The sequence below is a fragment of the Nicotiana tabacum genome, chromosome 16, assembly GCF_000715075.1.
Source record: "Nicotiana tabacum cultivar K326 chromosome 16, ASM71507v2, whole genome shotgun sequence".
In the NCBI taxonomy this organism is placed as follows: Eukaryota; Viridiplantae; Streptophyta; class Magnoliopsida; order Solanales; family Solanaceae; genus Nicotiana; species Nicotiana tabacum.
This window is the reverse complement of record NC_134095.1, coordinates 141,581,843-141,598,464: the sequence shown is the minus strand read 5'-3', so window position 1 is coordinate 141,598,464 and position 16,622 is coordinate 141,581,843. Positions and strand designations below refer to the sequence as shown.

General features: G+C 42.1%; 1 protein-coding gene across 1 annotated transcript; it reads left to right on the top strand.

Moving 5' to 3' along the window:
* Positions 1-14,503: 14,503 nt before the first annotated feature.
* On the top strand, positions 14,504-16,115 carry LOC107832201 (U-box domain-containing protein 21-like). Its single transcript, XM_016660017.2, has one exon. The coding sequence runs from the start codon at positions 14,613-14,615 to the stop codon at positions 15,957-15,959; it is 1,347 nt and encodes a 448-aa protein (XP_016515503.1). The 5' UTR covers positions 14,504-14,612; the 3' UTR covers positions 15,960-16,115.
* Positions 16,116-16,622: the final 507 nt, after the last annotated feature.

Below are 16,622 nucleotides of genomic sequence, written 5' to 3'. Positions count from 1 at the left end.
GTGATAACAGTGCAAGATATATAATGATATCAAACTAAAGGGATACTGATGGCAAGTACTAACAATACAAAATATTTGGAAGAAAACTAAGGGTAAAAGGGATGACATACTAACACTAATAATTTTGAAGTAAGGAAGACAAAAGGGAAACACTCAACTATATACTAACCTTCTACCCTAATTCTCAACCTTCATACCTTCCTATCAAGGGTCATGTCCTCAGTAAGCTCAAGTTGCGCCATGTCCCTCTTGATCACCTCTCCCCAAAACTTCTTCGGCCTATCTCTACTCTTCCTCTTACCCCCCCAAGGCCATCGTCTCACACCTCCTGACCAGGGCATCTATGTTTCTCCTCTTAACATGCCCGAACAATCTCTGCTTCGCCTCTCGCATCTTTTCCTCCACAGGAGCCACTCCAACCTTGTCCCTAATGACTTCACTCCTAACTCTATCTAACCTCGTGTGCCCATACATCCATCTTCAACATCTTCATCTCCGCTACTTTCATCTACTGGATATGGTAGTTCTTAACTGGAGAGTACTCTACCCCATACAATATAGTCGGTCTAACTACTACCTTGTAGAACTTCCCTTTTAAGTCGCAACGGTACATTCTTATCGCATAAAACATCGGAAACGAGCCTCCAATTCATCCACTCTGCTCCGCTACGATGTGTGACATCCTCATCAATCTTCCCATCACTCTCACATACCTAAGGTACTTAAAACTCTTTCTCCTGGGAATGACTTGCGTATCATGCTTCACATCCTCGTCCGCTTCCTAGGCAGCACTGCTGAATTTGTACTCCAAGTATTCAGTTAGCTTGAAACCTTTAGACTCAAGGGTATGTCTCCTGACTTCCAGCCTCTCGTTAACACCACCATGTTCTCATCAATCAGAACTATGTCATCTGCAAATAACATGCACCAAGGCACCTTCCCTTGAATGTGTCGCGTCAATGCATCCATTGCTAAGAAAAACAAAAATGGGCTAAGTGCAGATCCCTGATGCAACCCCATCTCAACCGAGAAGTATTCAGAGTCCCCTCCTATTGTTCTTACCTGTGTCTTAGCTCTATCATACATGTCCTGGATCACTTGAATATATGCTACTGGCACTCCCTTAGCCTCCAAACATCTCCATAGAACTTCTCTCAGGACTTTGTCATAAGCTTTCTAGGTCAATGAACACCATATGCAAGTCCTTCTTCATCGCCCTATACTGCTCCACCAGTCTTCTCACAAGGAGAATGGCTTCAGTAGTCAATCGACCCGGCATGAAACCAAACAAGTTCTCAAAAATGGACACACTCCTCCTCATCATCCCTTCTATCACCCCATCCCAGATTTTCATCGTATGGCTCAACAACTTGATATTCCTATAGTTAGGGGTGTACAAAGGAAACCGACAAACCGCACAAACCCGATAATCCGAGTCAAACCGAGAAAAAAAACCCGACTATGGTTTGGTTTGGTGTTAGGAAAAAATCGACCATAGTTGGTTTGGTTTGGTTTTAACTAAAGAAAGTCAAATCGATACCAAACCAACCCGTCATTACATATATAGAAATTTTAGATATATTTAATATATAAATATACTTATTGTGCCGTAATTTTAATATCTTTTAAGGTATTATTTCAAGATTGGACTTAGAATTTTTGAGTGTTCCAATAAGTTTTATAGCCATTAATATTAGTAACTTAAATAATGCTAACAAAAGCCCACACCAAAATCAAATCAATATTAATGCTAACAAAAAATATTCAATTCAATACTACAAACGACAATGTATTGAATATCAATTTTTTGTTTTGCAATAATTTCGATAAAAATGCATAACCTATTTTTTTTTTTAGCGTTTAGTCATGTAATTAATACTCCCTTATTAGTCTATTTATTTTAGCATGACTTAGTACTTTTAGATTATGTTTATTTTTATTATGGCTTTTTAATTAGCAATATTTATATTACATAATTTTATTGTCTTTATTGTTGAATATTTTAGGATAATGCCATGACACATCTCATATTTTGTATTATTTTCTTGGAAAATACTTTATATAGTTGTATCTTACTAGGATTAAAGAAATATAGTTGTATCTTATGCCATAACCGAATAACCCGAAAATTCGAGAAAAACCGAGATTGAAAAACTCCAGTTTTATTGGTTTGGTTTGGTCTTTAGACTTAATAACCCGACACATTTGGGTTGGTTTGGTAATTGCAAAATCCGAACCAACCAGACCTATGTACACCCCTACCTATAGTTATTACAGTTTTGAATATTCTTTTGTTCTTGTACAACGAACCATCCTACTCCACCTCCACTCTTCATGCATCTTCTTTGACTCTCTAGGACCAAATTTCATGGATAAAGAGAGATGACAAATTAACTAAGAGAACAAGCAAATATTTTTAAAGATGTATGGAAAAGTGAAAACACTGTTATAAATATAACTGTCTTCTGCATGAATTTGAAAATAAAAATAGAAAGAGAAACATGTTCCCAAATTATGCAATAAGGCAATAAACCTAGGTAATAAAATTCTTGCCATTATTAAGTTATCATGTTGGTCTGAGAAAAAAGGGAAAAGCATATCCACATTTCCTTTACTCGTTACTCGTTAAGCCGTTCCTCGCGCTGTTACAGGTAAACTGATGAATTTCTGTAAATTCGTTAGTACTGTTGGGACCTTTCACTGAAAATAATGTATAATCTACCGGTCCCAATTATTTCGAGAGCCAAACTTCTTAATTTTGATTGTGAATTCAGATATAGAACCTTTAAATTTTTTGAAACAAAATATATACAATATATATATATATATATATATATATATATATTTGCAAATTACGTAAAAAGTATTATAAGCCATCAATAACTAATAATTCAAAATATTTATAAGCATGAAAAAAATTATAGTAAAAAAAAACTCGTTTGACTCTCAAAATCCGAACTTCCTCATATAAATTGGGATGGAGAGTATTTAACAATATATAACGGATACTTGGTGAGATGAATAGTATTTCCCATTTTAATAGGTCCTACAAGATACGAAACTGAATTAATTAGCGTCTAATACGGATACTGTATGGGTCTGAATTTGACCGATCATGACCTACAGTGAGCACGACAAACGATCGAGCACCCGCGAGTCGACGCCCAGAGGGATACGACCTTGTGGTAAAAGAAGGAACAATACGACCTCGACAGTAGAGTAAGCCCATTAGGAGATATGGAGAATATTCCTTAAAAGATTCTTTGCATGTCGTTTCTACGATTGGAAGGAATTCCTCAGGAGGGATGAGAGCCTTGTAACAAGGGAGGAACACTTTGTAAAACTCACCAACCTTGAATGAAAAGAAAGTTTACAACTCTATTCTCTCTATTGTTATCATCCTAGAGCTTATTATCTTCAGTTACGATTTACCCCTTCATCTTTGATTGATTTGTTCAAAAAAGATATTAATATCTTTTGAGTGAAATAATTTGGCGCCGTCTGTGGGGATTTTCATAGCTGAAATCATAGTTCTCATCTAGGTTCTTGAAAATGACGATTACTGTTCTTCAAACCTCATAAAAACTAACAATGGCGGAAAAGGAAGCGAGGCTGAAGGCGATAGCAGATGTCTCAAATAATCTCTTGAACTCCCTCAACGAAGCCGGTAGAGAAGACACTGAAAATACAACACCAAGAGTTACACCGGAGGGGGAGATCTCACCTCTTCCACACGGGGATCTAACGATCTTGCGCGAAAGGGGAGCCTCAATGTCCACGGTAGGGGAAGCACCACCAACAGTCAAAAAGCTGCTAGAAGAATGGTTGACAAGTGCTCTGAACAACATGCTCGAAAAACCTCTTCAAAGAGATGTCGAAGACTTGCCACCTATAGAAATCACAGCTACCACCAATGAGCCAAGCGCTACGCAAACGGGTAACACCCGCACTGTTACTGATGCAGGTGACGATGCACTCATGGCCATCTTAAAGAAAATGGAAGAGATGGAAAACGAGAACAAAACACTCCGTGATCAGACGAAGGAGCATCAAGAGAGGGTTGACAAAATAACAGGCGCCCCTAAGCTATTACCAAAACGCTATATGGGCCGATTCATCGAACAACCATACAACGACGGGGCTGCTCCTCATCCTATTCCAAAAACCTTCAAGATGCCGCCATACTTGAAAATATACGACAGGACCACGGACCCGGAGGATCATCTAATCCATTATGTTACTGCGGTAAAGGGCCACGATCTGTCAAAGGAACATGTACCATCTGTGCTGCTAAAAAAGTTTGGTGAGACCTTAATAGGGGGAGCATTAACATGGTACTCCTAGTTACTAGCGCGATTGATATCAACGTTTGAAGAGATGGCAGATAAATTCGCCACCGCTCATGCAGGGGCAAAGAAGGCTGAAGCTAAGATCAATGATATCTTTTCCGTCAGGCAAACGATGGACGAAAGACTTCAGGATTTCCTGGCCCGATTCAACAGAGTAAGGATGAGCCTGCCAAACGTGTCAAAAGGGTTGACAGTAGCAGCCTTTCAAAATGGGTTAAACAGGAACATATCAAAGGCAACCAAAAAACTGTTCAGTAGACTCATGAAGTATCCCCCCACCATATGGGAAGAGATTCACAACGCCTATTGCGCTGAGGTAAGGGCAGATAAGGACGACCCGAACGACCCGATTCAGCGATTAATGTCGGTTCAGACAAGGCAAGGAGAGATCGACGTAACGATGGGCGAAGAGATCAACCACCATATTTCAATCGAGAAAGGCATCAGCCCTATGTCCGAACATCTAACCCGCCCGCCCCAAGACATACGGATGCCGTGTTACGACATGTTGCACCCTTTCGAAGCGAAAGAGGTATGCCTCCACTATTATCTGCTCATAACTTTTGTGTTTCCCCTTCAGAGATAGTGTACGCACTGGAGAAGCTGGGCACAAAGGTGCAGTAGCCGCAAAAAATGAAATCGGACCCAAGCACCAGGAGGTCAAACGCCCTCTGTGAATTCCACCAAGAAAGAGGACACAAGACCAAAGATTGCATAGGTCTGCGGCAGGAAGTAGTTAGGATACCTGAAAGAACTGCTCACCGATAAAGGAAGGGCCAACTTCGCTCGAGGGCGCGATCCATCTCAAGGACCTCCAAAGCCACCATCACCGGCGCGCACCATACAAATGATCATTGGTGGCGTCGATGACACGGTGATCAACCATGTGAAGTTCACCACCACACACAAACTCAAACGGACGGTCGCCCACGAACGATATGATGACCTCAAAGACAGTATCATCTTCGATAAGTCGGATGTCGACGATTTGTCTTTCCCTCACTATGATGCTTTGGTTATAACTTTATGCATCGCTGATACAGATGTAAAAAGAATCATGGTAGATGACGAAAGCGGTGCGTGCATTGTTCACCCGCGAGTTCTCATGCAAATGAGGCTTGAGGATGAATTAATACCGCGTTGCATAACACTAACGGGTTTAAATAATGCAGTAGAGCGGACATCCGGAGAAATAGTGCTACCTATCCTAGCAGGAGGGGTCACCCTGGAGACAACATTCCACGTCATGAACCAGGAAACAACCTACAACGTCATCATAGGGTGACTATGGATATACACTATGCGAGCCATCCCTTCATGCTTCTATCAAGTGATTAAATTTCCCACCCCGTGGGGGATATTCAGCATTCGATACGAGCCACGCACTGCCCAAGAATACTATCGGATCGCCCAAGATTGCACGCATACCAAAAAACTGAAAGGAGCAAGTGTGGAGGCATAGCAATCAGCCATGTCGGGAACTAAACCCGACCTACAAATAGAGGCCATCAAAGACCCGTATATCGTAGAATCTTGCAAGGCAACTATAGAGGATCTTGACCCCATATAATTGGACGATGCCGACAACACAAAAAGGCTTACATAGGGCACAACCTCTCGGAGCCAGGTAAGTATCGTGAATTTTTAACTAACAACGCTGATTTATTTGCCTTCTCCCACTCAGATATGCCAGGAATCCCAAAGGACATCTCCACTCATAGACTGAATGTCGACCCACTCTATCCGCCGATACGAAAAATAAGGAGAAAGTTCAATGCCACAAACAATGAGGCAGTCAGCGAAGAGGTGGATAAATTACTCACCAACGGTTCCATCAGAGAATCGAAATACCCTAATGGGTCGCCAACGTGGTCATGGTAAAAAAGAAGAACGGGAAATGGCGAATATGTGTTGACTTTACCGATCTAAACAAAACATGCACAAATGATTCCTTCCCGTTACCTCATATCGACCAACTGATCGATGCGACAGTGGGGCACGAATTGCTGAGCTTCTTAGACGCCTACTCCGGCTACAACCAAATTCTAATGGCTGAAGAAGATCAAGAAAAGACAACCTTCATCACTCACCAAGGAACATATTGCTATAAAGTGATGCCGTTCGGACTCAAGAATGCAGGGGCCACGTACCAGAGGCTAGTCACCAAAATGTTCAAAGAGCAGCTTGGCAAGACCATGGAGGTCTATATCAACGACATGTTGGTAAAGTCGACAAAGAAGGAGGATCATATTGGCCATCTGAAAGAAGCCTTCGAAATATTAACAGGGCGAATAGTCGCCTTATCGAGGTTCATTTCACGATCCTCGGACAGATGCCACAAATTCTTCAATGTGCTGAGAAAAGACCACGGGTGCAATGGAACGAGGAGTGTGTCGACGTCCTGAGAAAGCTAAAAGCGTATCTGTCTCTGCCGCTACTACTCGTCAAAGCGGATTCAGATGAGTGTCTGCTTGTGTATTTGGCAGTTTCCGAAGTCGCAGTAAGTGCAGTCTTGGTCCGTGAAAATAAAGGTAAGCAATCTCCAATTTATTATATAAGCAAAACTTTAATCGATGCCGTGACAAGGTACCCTCACCTTGAAAAGCTAGCTCTGGCATTGGTCATGGCTTCACGCAAGCTTAGACCATATTTTCAATGTCACCCCATAAAGGTGGTAACAACCTTCCCCCTAAGGGGTATCCTGCACAAACCCGAACTATCGGGTAGACTTGCCAAATGGGCCATATAATTAAGCGATCACGACATAACATACCAACCGTGAACCGCCGTTAAGTTGCAGGTGCTCGCCGACTTTGTCGCTGATTTCAGTGCGAAGATATTGCCCGAGATAGAACAAGAAGCATTTCGCGCTTCCATACATACCGACCTCTGGGTCCTCTACACAGATGGCACCTTTAATGCCTCGGGATCGGGACTCGTCCTCTATGTCCTTACAGGCGAAGTAATTTGCCAGTCTATACGATGCCCCGAGATGACTAACAACGAGGCCGAGTATGAGGCTGTGATTGCAGGTTTGAAGTTAGCCCTCAAATACGGCGCCCGACTCCTCATCCTCTACTGTGACTCTCAACTCATTGTAAATCAAGTCACCGGGACTTTCCAAATCAAAGAGCAGAGACTACAAAGATACCAGTCGGAAATCCACAAACTGCTACCATAGTTTGATGAATGCCACCTCGATCAGATACCCAGGGCGCATAATATTGAAGTAGATGGCCTCGCCAAACTAGCTGCGGCCACCAGGAATATCAACAAAGCAAACGTGGTCACCCTCCTTCACTCCGCGATAGACCACGTCGAGGTACATTATATAAACCTAACTTGGGACTAGCGTAACTGCTTCGTATGGAACGTTCCCGCAAGATAAAAAAGAAGCCAAAAAAGTTCGGGTACATGCATTCGATACAGCCTAATAAACCATGATCTCTACAAAAGAACGTTCGGAGACCCCCTAGCCAAATGTATTGGATCACATCAAACAAGACGAGTACTGGAAGAACTACACGAAGGGCACTGCGGCGCCCACACGGGAAATCATGCCCTCGTTCGATGCCTCATCCCCGCCGGTTACTACTGGCCTAGCATGAAAAAAGAAGCCGCAGACTATGTCCGAAGGTGAGAGCAGTGTCAAAATTACGCCCCTATGATACAGCAAGTAGGAGAATTCCTCCATTCCGTCACTTCGCCATGGCCATTCATAAAATGGGGAATGGACATAGTCGACCCCCTCCTAGCAGGGCGAGGTAAGGTACGCTTCCTTTTAGTTTTAACTAACTACTTCTCTAAATGGGTAAAAGCAGGTGCATACACTCAGATACGTGAGCAAGAGGTCATCGCCTTTATATGGAAAAATATTATATGTCGTTTTGGCATCCCCAAGGAAATCAGCTGCAACAACGGACCTCAATTCGTCGGAAAAAGAACGACTGAGTTTTTCGAAAAGTGGCACATCAAACGAATACTCTCCACGCCATATCACCTCGCCGCCAATGGCCAAGCCGAATCCTCCAATAAAGTAATACTAAACATATTGAAAAAGAAGCTTGAGAAAGCTAAAGGGCTATGACCTGAACTACTACCTGAAGTATTATGGGCATACCGCACTGCTCCAAAATCCAGCACGAGAGAAGCGCCATACGCACTGGTCTATGGGACCGACGCGGTTATATCTGTCGAGGTCGGGGAGCCCAGCTTGAGATACTCCAATGAGAGCGGAACAGACAACGACGAAAGTAGGCTACAAGATCTGGATAAAGTTGAAGAACGAAGAGACATGGCCCACATAAGAATGGTAGCTCAGAAGCAACAAGTAGAAAGATACTACAACAAAAGAGCCAAGATGCGATCACTCAAAGTTGGCGACTACGTCCTCAAGGCCAAAACACCGGCATCAAAGGACCCTAGTGAAGGAAAATTGGGAACAAGCTGGGACGGACCATATAAAATCGTAGCAGTAACAAATAAAGGAGCATTCAAGCTAGAAACAATGGAGGGAAAACTGCTCTAAAACAACTGGAACATCGCCCACCTCAAGTATTTCCACTTCTAAAAGGTGTCACCTAAGTCGTACTCTTTTTCCCTCACCCAGGTTTTGTCCCAATCGGGTTTTCCTGGGGAGGTTTTTAACAAGGCAGCAAAGGAGACGCCCTAAGGGTCGACACGTTGTTCATTACCTCAACCCATCAATATGATCTCGGGATCGAAGTAATGAATGTACTACATACAGATAATCTAATCTCCATTGTATGAACAGAATTTAATCTCCATTGTATGAACGAAATCTTATTTCCATTGTATGAACGAAATCTAATATCCATTTCACGAAAGGATCAAATCTCTATAGCATGTGCAGAACCAGATCTCCACTAATTGACAGGTGACGTCTTCCTACGGGAACACAGTCAAATCTCCAAAAATATCAGTTCGACCTCGTTCTAACCACGACGGGATCATACTTCGATGACAGTTTGAAGAAACATCCCAATGGCCAAGGCCATCGATGAAAATACCAGTTCGGCCTCGTTCAAACCACTACGGGATCCTATTTCGATGATAGTTCGAAGCAACATCCCAATGGCCAAGGCCATCGACGAAAATACCAGTTCAACCTCGTTCAAACCATGACGGGATCCTACTTCGACGATAGTTTGAAGCAACATCCCAATGGACAAGGCCATCGATGAAAATACCAGTTCGACCTCGTTCGAACCACGACGGGATCCTACTTCGACGACAGTTCGAAGGAACATCCCAATGGCCAAGGCCATCAACGAAAATAATAGTTCGACCTTGTTCGAACCACAATGGGATCCTACTTCGACGATAGTTTGAAGCAACATCCCAATGGCCAAGGCCATCGACGAAAATACTAGTTCGACCTCGTTCGAACCACGACGAGATCCTACTTCAATGACAGTTCGAAGCAACATCCCAATGGCCAAGGCTATCGACGAAAATACCAGTTCGACCTCGTTCGAACCATGACGGGATTCTACTTTGACAACAGTCGAAGCAACATCCCAATAGCCAAGGGCGTCAATATCATATGCAATAAATAAAAGAAAAAATGACAAACAAACAAACCGATGAAAGTAAAGTTTACATTGCAGCAAAATATCATTTACATTTGCCCCTACAAATAGGCCCAAGGCTACACATCATCCCCAGCAGGGTAAGCGTCTTCATACCACGAATCTGAAGCAAGATGATTCGCGTCATCGAAATTGATGCCTTTCCCGTCAGGAGTGAGGGGGTCGTACCCGCATGACTTACAAGCTTCACGACGGCATGCACAACCTGAACCTCTGCCTCTGTAGCCCTGACCTAAGCGTGAAAAGCCTTATACACATCAAGCTAAGCCTCTACATGGACCCACAACTTGTACAAACAATGGGGCACACCCGGATCAGCTGAGGCACGAGACGTAGAAGGCTGAGAGCGTCGACTTGCCTCCTCCGCCCTCAGTGAAGCCATTTGTCCCTGTAATGCAGTCAACTCCGCCTCTAGCTCCTAGACATGCCCTTCGAGCCCTGCGACTTGATGACTAGAGGCTTCCCTCTCCCTAGTAAGTTCCTACCTGGAAATACGGAGAGCATCTTCCAAAGATACCGACTCAGAAATAGCTGCCGCCAGCTTATCGACACTGACGTTCAGCTCTCCCTTGAGCCCATCAATCTCTGCTACCTTAGCATTCAACTCAGCGGTCAAGTCGGCCACATTCAGCTGTAAGTCTGCATTCTTAGCCGTCACTCCCTTGCTCAATTCGAGCGCGTCCTTCTTTGCCTTAAGGGAGGCCTCCAGTTCAGTATTATGGGCAACAACCCTCACAAGCTCCCCATCCCTTTCCCTCAACTCCTCTATCCTACGCTCCAATTGGTCCTCCCATTGCTTAAGCCCCTCGCGAAACACCTAGAACTCGGGATCCTGATGATAAATGTCAGACATCGCTTGATGCTTAGCACGATACTGCTGATACTTGGACGACATCTTCTTATAAAGGCCTATCTTTTTTCTTTCATGAAGCTCCCTCTCCACCTCCAGGACGAGGGTCTAACAAAAGAGAAGGGCAGAAGTTAGAAAACAAAATGCAAAATGACGGTTGTCGCACCAACCTAACAATAAAAAGAGAAGGAAAGGAACCTACCTGCAGGGCCATACCAGTGACCTTCTAAGATAACTCCACGTCGCTCATTGCTCCAAGCATCTCCCTTTCAGGAGCGGCACATAGAGGAGCGAGGGCCGACGCCACCTGCTCGCTGTTCAACAGCAAGTTGTAGTTCCCCGGGACTACCACATAACGGTCGAACCCGTCCATCCTAACCTCCACATGGGTATGGCGACCCACAAATTCATTGACATCCTCCGGGTCTATATCCGAACTCGAGTCGTCACCCTCGATACAAGGTTCTCCAACATTAGACGATGCACTACCCTTAACGGAGCGCACTGAACCAGCTCCCGGGCCAATTCCATCCACTTGGGGAGACCTCCCGACAAAATGGCATCGGCCATAAATACGGGCACCGGGGCTGCCCAGGACACCCTGCTGACGTCAGCGTCCATAGCTACGCCCTTCCCCAGTTCCAACCTCCTCCTTTTCCTCTCTAGCGGCTCATCACCGTTAGAATATTAATCCAATAGATGTGAGGCCGGTACCGACGAAACCTCTTCCCTCGTGGACACAGTTCGAGACAATCTCCCAGTTGAATAGGTTGAGGATGACTCTCCCGAACAGACTCACACAAGATAAATCGCGTGTCCGCAGTAGCGACGGCTCGTCTAAAGGCGAGAACTGGCGCCCTCTATGTAGAAGCTCCCCGACCTGTCATCACAAAGGGTCGTACTATTAAGCGAGGTCGCATGGCCAATGAGGCATTAAGTCAAATATTTACTTGAGGAAACCGTAGGGCCATAACGCTGCACGAAGGCGGGCCAAGTCCGAGTTTCTGCCGCATGAGGCAACAGGCGGGCTACCCAATCCTTGATACCCACAATAGGGCGAGGTAGACGGCCCAGAGCTGCAAAATGGCGAGTAAGTAAAAGTTACAATATTTATATAAGAGAGGGGAACATAACGAACGACGACACTTACGAGTTTCGTTTCATGGCACCGGAAATCTGGCAAAGTCAGAAACGACGTGTTCGGTCATGATAAAGAAATACTTGTGCCAAAACTTACGGCTCGCCCGGTCGTTCGTCCCGACCACCAACCCTTTCGTACCACAAGTCTCAAATGCATCATGGTACCCCTGAGGAAGCCAGGTGTGAATAGGTGCAAAAGATGATGGACAGAGACGCTACACTCCGCCAACTCTGCATACTTAGTCAATAGTAGAAGTACCTTAAGCGTGTACAGCGAAAGCTGTGCTGGGAAAACCTGGTAAAATCTACAGAATTCCTCCGCTAAAGGGAAGAGAGGAAGGGTGTAGCCGATCATGAAAGTATACTCGTAGAAAGCACAGTACCCAGGTCTGTAGACGTCAGCGTAATCTTTCGCCGCCGGAATCATCTCTACATGGGCAGGAATACCATACTTTATATGAAGGGCATCAAGATGAACCTGCTCCATCTAAAAAAATATGGGGTTTGGAGTAGGAGGTGGATCTTTGAGGAAATCACTCTGGGACAAGGGATGCCTCGGTAGTAGCTCCTCCACCGTAAGAGGGCTGTCACCCTCTTCTACCACACTTCTCCGCTGCCGGAAAGAGGCACTGTGGATGACGGGGTGGCTTCAGGAACCTCTTCACTAGCACGAGGAGACCTCGGCATAGTATCGTTTAAAGGAGTAGCAACACAAAGGGAGTAAAAAAGAAGAAAACTTTCGGTGAAGAACGGAAACGGAAGCAGGAGGATATAAGAACAAATGAAGAAGACTGAGAGGCTATCAAGAGAGAAATGGCTAAAAAATTTCAAAAAATCAAACCCCTCATCTATTTATAGGGTTGGGTGGCGTCAGAACCGAGGCGGTAGACCTCAAATTAGCGCAAGAATTAAAGAGCCAAGCCGTCAGTCCTTGCCTCGAAAATCCGCGTAATGAGGGCGTACGTAAAGCTGACATCACCCCCGGTAGCGTGTACTCTTCAGTGCTTCGGTATGGGTCTGAATTTGACCGACCACGACCTACAGTGAACACGACAAACGATCGAGCACCTGCGAGTTGACGCCCAGAGGGATACAACCTTGTGGTAAAAGAAGGAACAATACGACCTCGACAGTAGAGTAAGCCCATTAGGAGATATGGAGAATATTCCTTAAAAGATTCTTTGCATGTCGTTTCTACGATTGGAAGGAATTCCTCAGGAGGGATGAGAGCCTTGTAACAAGGGAGGAACACTTTGTAAAACTCACCAACCTTGAATGAAAAGAAAGTTTACAACTCTCTTCTCTCTATTGTTATTATCCTAGAGTTTATTATCTTCATCTACCATTTACCTCTTCATCTTTGATTGATTTGTTCAAAAAAAATTTTAATATCTTTTGAATCAAACAGATACCGAATATAGAACAAGAAATAAAAAATACTATAGAGTCACAACAAAAAAAAAAAGAAAGAATCATATAATCATTAGTCATTATTAGTATTTGACCTTACATTTTTATATCCTGCGCGTTAGGTTCGTTAAAAACCGTGTAACAACTTTACCTGTAAAACGAGTCCGTGTAAACAAAAGGAAGCGTATACATGTTCACTTCCTTTAAATTCTAATCTTCTCATATAACATTTGCCCCCCTCACACGTGAAATTTTATTTTTATTCTAACGACATTCTTCTATAGCCACGTAAACATTATGATATGTTTGAAATTTAAAAGTATTCTTTTCTTTTTTAAGCTCCGAATGCTTAGTGAAACACTGCCAAATAAAATGAAAGTGAAGAATTGATAATTTTTTTTATATATGGTGATCCACTTCAACTTGTGGATTAATTATCGAGTAACTAAAATTTATTACAACTAATTATTTGGATGTAAATGACATTATACTTTCAACTAAATACAACTATCATTTTATTAGACTTTGGGATATCCTTTCTCTGAATGAGATTTTCATTTCCCCAATGTTTAAATTAACCAAAGGAAAAAGTAAGAAAATATAGTCCTTACTTTTCATGTGTAAGTCGAAAACTAAAGACAACTAGTTATGCCACACATAAAACTCTTATGAAAGTTATATTTTTTTTTGGTTCAAATTGTAATCGATCATAAAAGATTCTTTTACAAAAATAATAAAAATAATTGCCATTATATATTCATTTTCTCTTCAAATGAGTCAGGTTAGTACACCAACCAGTCTTTTGTTGCAGGCCTTCTCTCTGTTCTCCAAGTCAAATTTAAACCAACCTTTTGATTCTTTCGATTTTTTTTTCTTCAATATTCATTCTTACATTTGACATTTCTAGTCTAACCAAATGTCCTAAGCATCCCTTCTTTGCCCCATACCCTATTCAACACTTCCATTTTCTTAGTCAATATTCAATCTCGCTGTTCCCAGCTTCTCTCCCTCACACGTTCTTGAATAATTTTGTTATTAGAATTTTTTTATATTAATACTCCTTTAATTATATTAAATGCAGAAAGTTCAACCGCGTGGCATCTCACACGTACACATGCACTTATATATACACATTAAATCCTACATAAACTTTACCTACCAAACTCCCATACAAGAAAATTAAATCACAAAGCACAACCCATTGTTCTCAAAGATTTTTGGATCAAATTAATTTTTGTGTTTTAACAAACAATGATGTCAACATGGAGAAAGAGAAGAGCAGCAAAGAGAAGCACATCAAAGAAAGAATTAATAGAGGAAAAAACTATGGAGTTGTTAATGATTCCTAGCCATTTCAAATGTCCAATTTCTTTAGATTTAATGAAGGATCCAGTGACTTTATCCACAGGGATAACATACGATCGAGAGAGTATTGAAACATGGATTGAGGGTGGAAATCAAACATGTCCAATCACCAAACAAGGATTGAAATCTCTTGAGCCAATTCCCAATCACACCATGAGAAAAATGATCCAACAATGGTGTGTTGAGAATAAAGATCACGGAGTTGAGAGAATCCCAACTCCAAGAATTCCCGTTACCTCATCAGAGGTAACGGAGATTCTTAGGAAGATTGAGTCTTGCTGCTTAAAAGAGCAGCACGACTCAAAGAACTCTTGTCGAGCACTGGTCTTGAAAATGAAGATAATGATAAAAGAAAGCGCGAGGAATAGACGTTGTTTTATCACCAATGGAGCTGCAAAGATCTTATCATCTACACTTGTTGGATTTTCGGAGAAATTATCGGTCCATGATGTTGAAACAATGGAAGAAATCTTATCAACTTTGACTATTTTATTGCCTCTAGATGGTGAGTCAAAGTCAACTCTTGGATCAAAATCATCGTTAAATTGCTTGGTTTGGTTCTTGAAATGTGGGAGTTTATCAAGCAGGAGAAATTCAGTTTTATTGCTAAAAGAAATTATGAAAATAGAGGAAAAATGGAGAGTAGAAGAGTTATTAAAAATTGATGGAGCTTTAGAAGCTTTAGTGAAGCTGGTGAAAGAGCCAATTTGCCCTACTACTACAAAAGCTTCATTATTAACTATTTACCATATGGTTAATTCATCTCAAATTATAAACCAAAAGGCTAGAGTGAAATTTGCTGATTTGGGGTTAGTGGAATTGCTTATAGAGATACTTGTGGATTGTGAAAAAAGCATATGTGAAAAAGCATTAGGTATTTTGGTTGGAATTTGCAGCTCAGAAGAAGGAAAAAGAAGGGCTTATGGTTATGCTTTAACCATTCCTGTTTTGATCAAGAAATTATTGAGAGTTTCAGATTTGGCAACTGAATTTTCAGTTTCAATTTTATGGAAACTAATTGGGAAGAGGGAGCAAAGGGAAAATGGTAATGTTGTGCTAATTGAAGCACTTCAAGTTGGTGCTTTTCAGAAATTATTGTTGCTAATACAAGTTGGTTGTAGTGAAAGAACTAAGGAGAAGGCAAGTGAGTTGTTGAAATTGTTGAATTTGCATAGAGGTAGGATAGAGTGTATTGATTCTTTGGACTTGAAGAACCTAAAAAGGCCATTTTGAATTACCTTAGTTTAGTCCATGTGTATACATAAAAAATTTCATTTGTCAGTGTAAAAAATTGAACAAGAACAAAGTGTTCTGGACTTCTTTGGATATAACTTTGTATTAATTTTACGTTATCAATGAATAAAGAATTATTTTAAAGTTGTAAGAAAAGGTGTACTGTGTAAAGTAATTCGAAAATGGTACGTGTAGAAATCAAAATTTTAACGGATCAAGCCCATATGAAATTTGGGTTGAATCCTAAATTCAAGACGCTACAAGACGACTCTTGAAATTCTAGGAGTCTATTAGGATTGCTTGGAAACTACTTTTCTAATACCCTAACTTGGAGGCCACTCTACCCTAACCCGAGGTCACTCTTATAAAAAGGGTTACATATTCCCTTAAATAAAGATCCCGAAAATTGAGGTCATCTAAAAAAATCCCATAAATTTTCGAATATTTGCGAAGAGATCAAGACAATGTCGCGATCAATAGGTGTTCTTCTTTATAATCAAATACTTCAAGAAGAAGACTCACACAATGCTCGACCTTCAGAGTGATCAAATACATCCTGGGAGGTTTGCTTGCATCATCCAACGTTCGAGGATGATCCAGCCCTCGAATTACGGAGAACAATCTGGTGGCAAAATCAAGGGAACAAACAGAATTCTATCCATG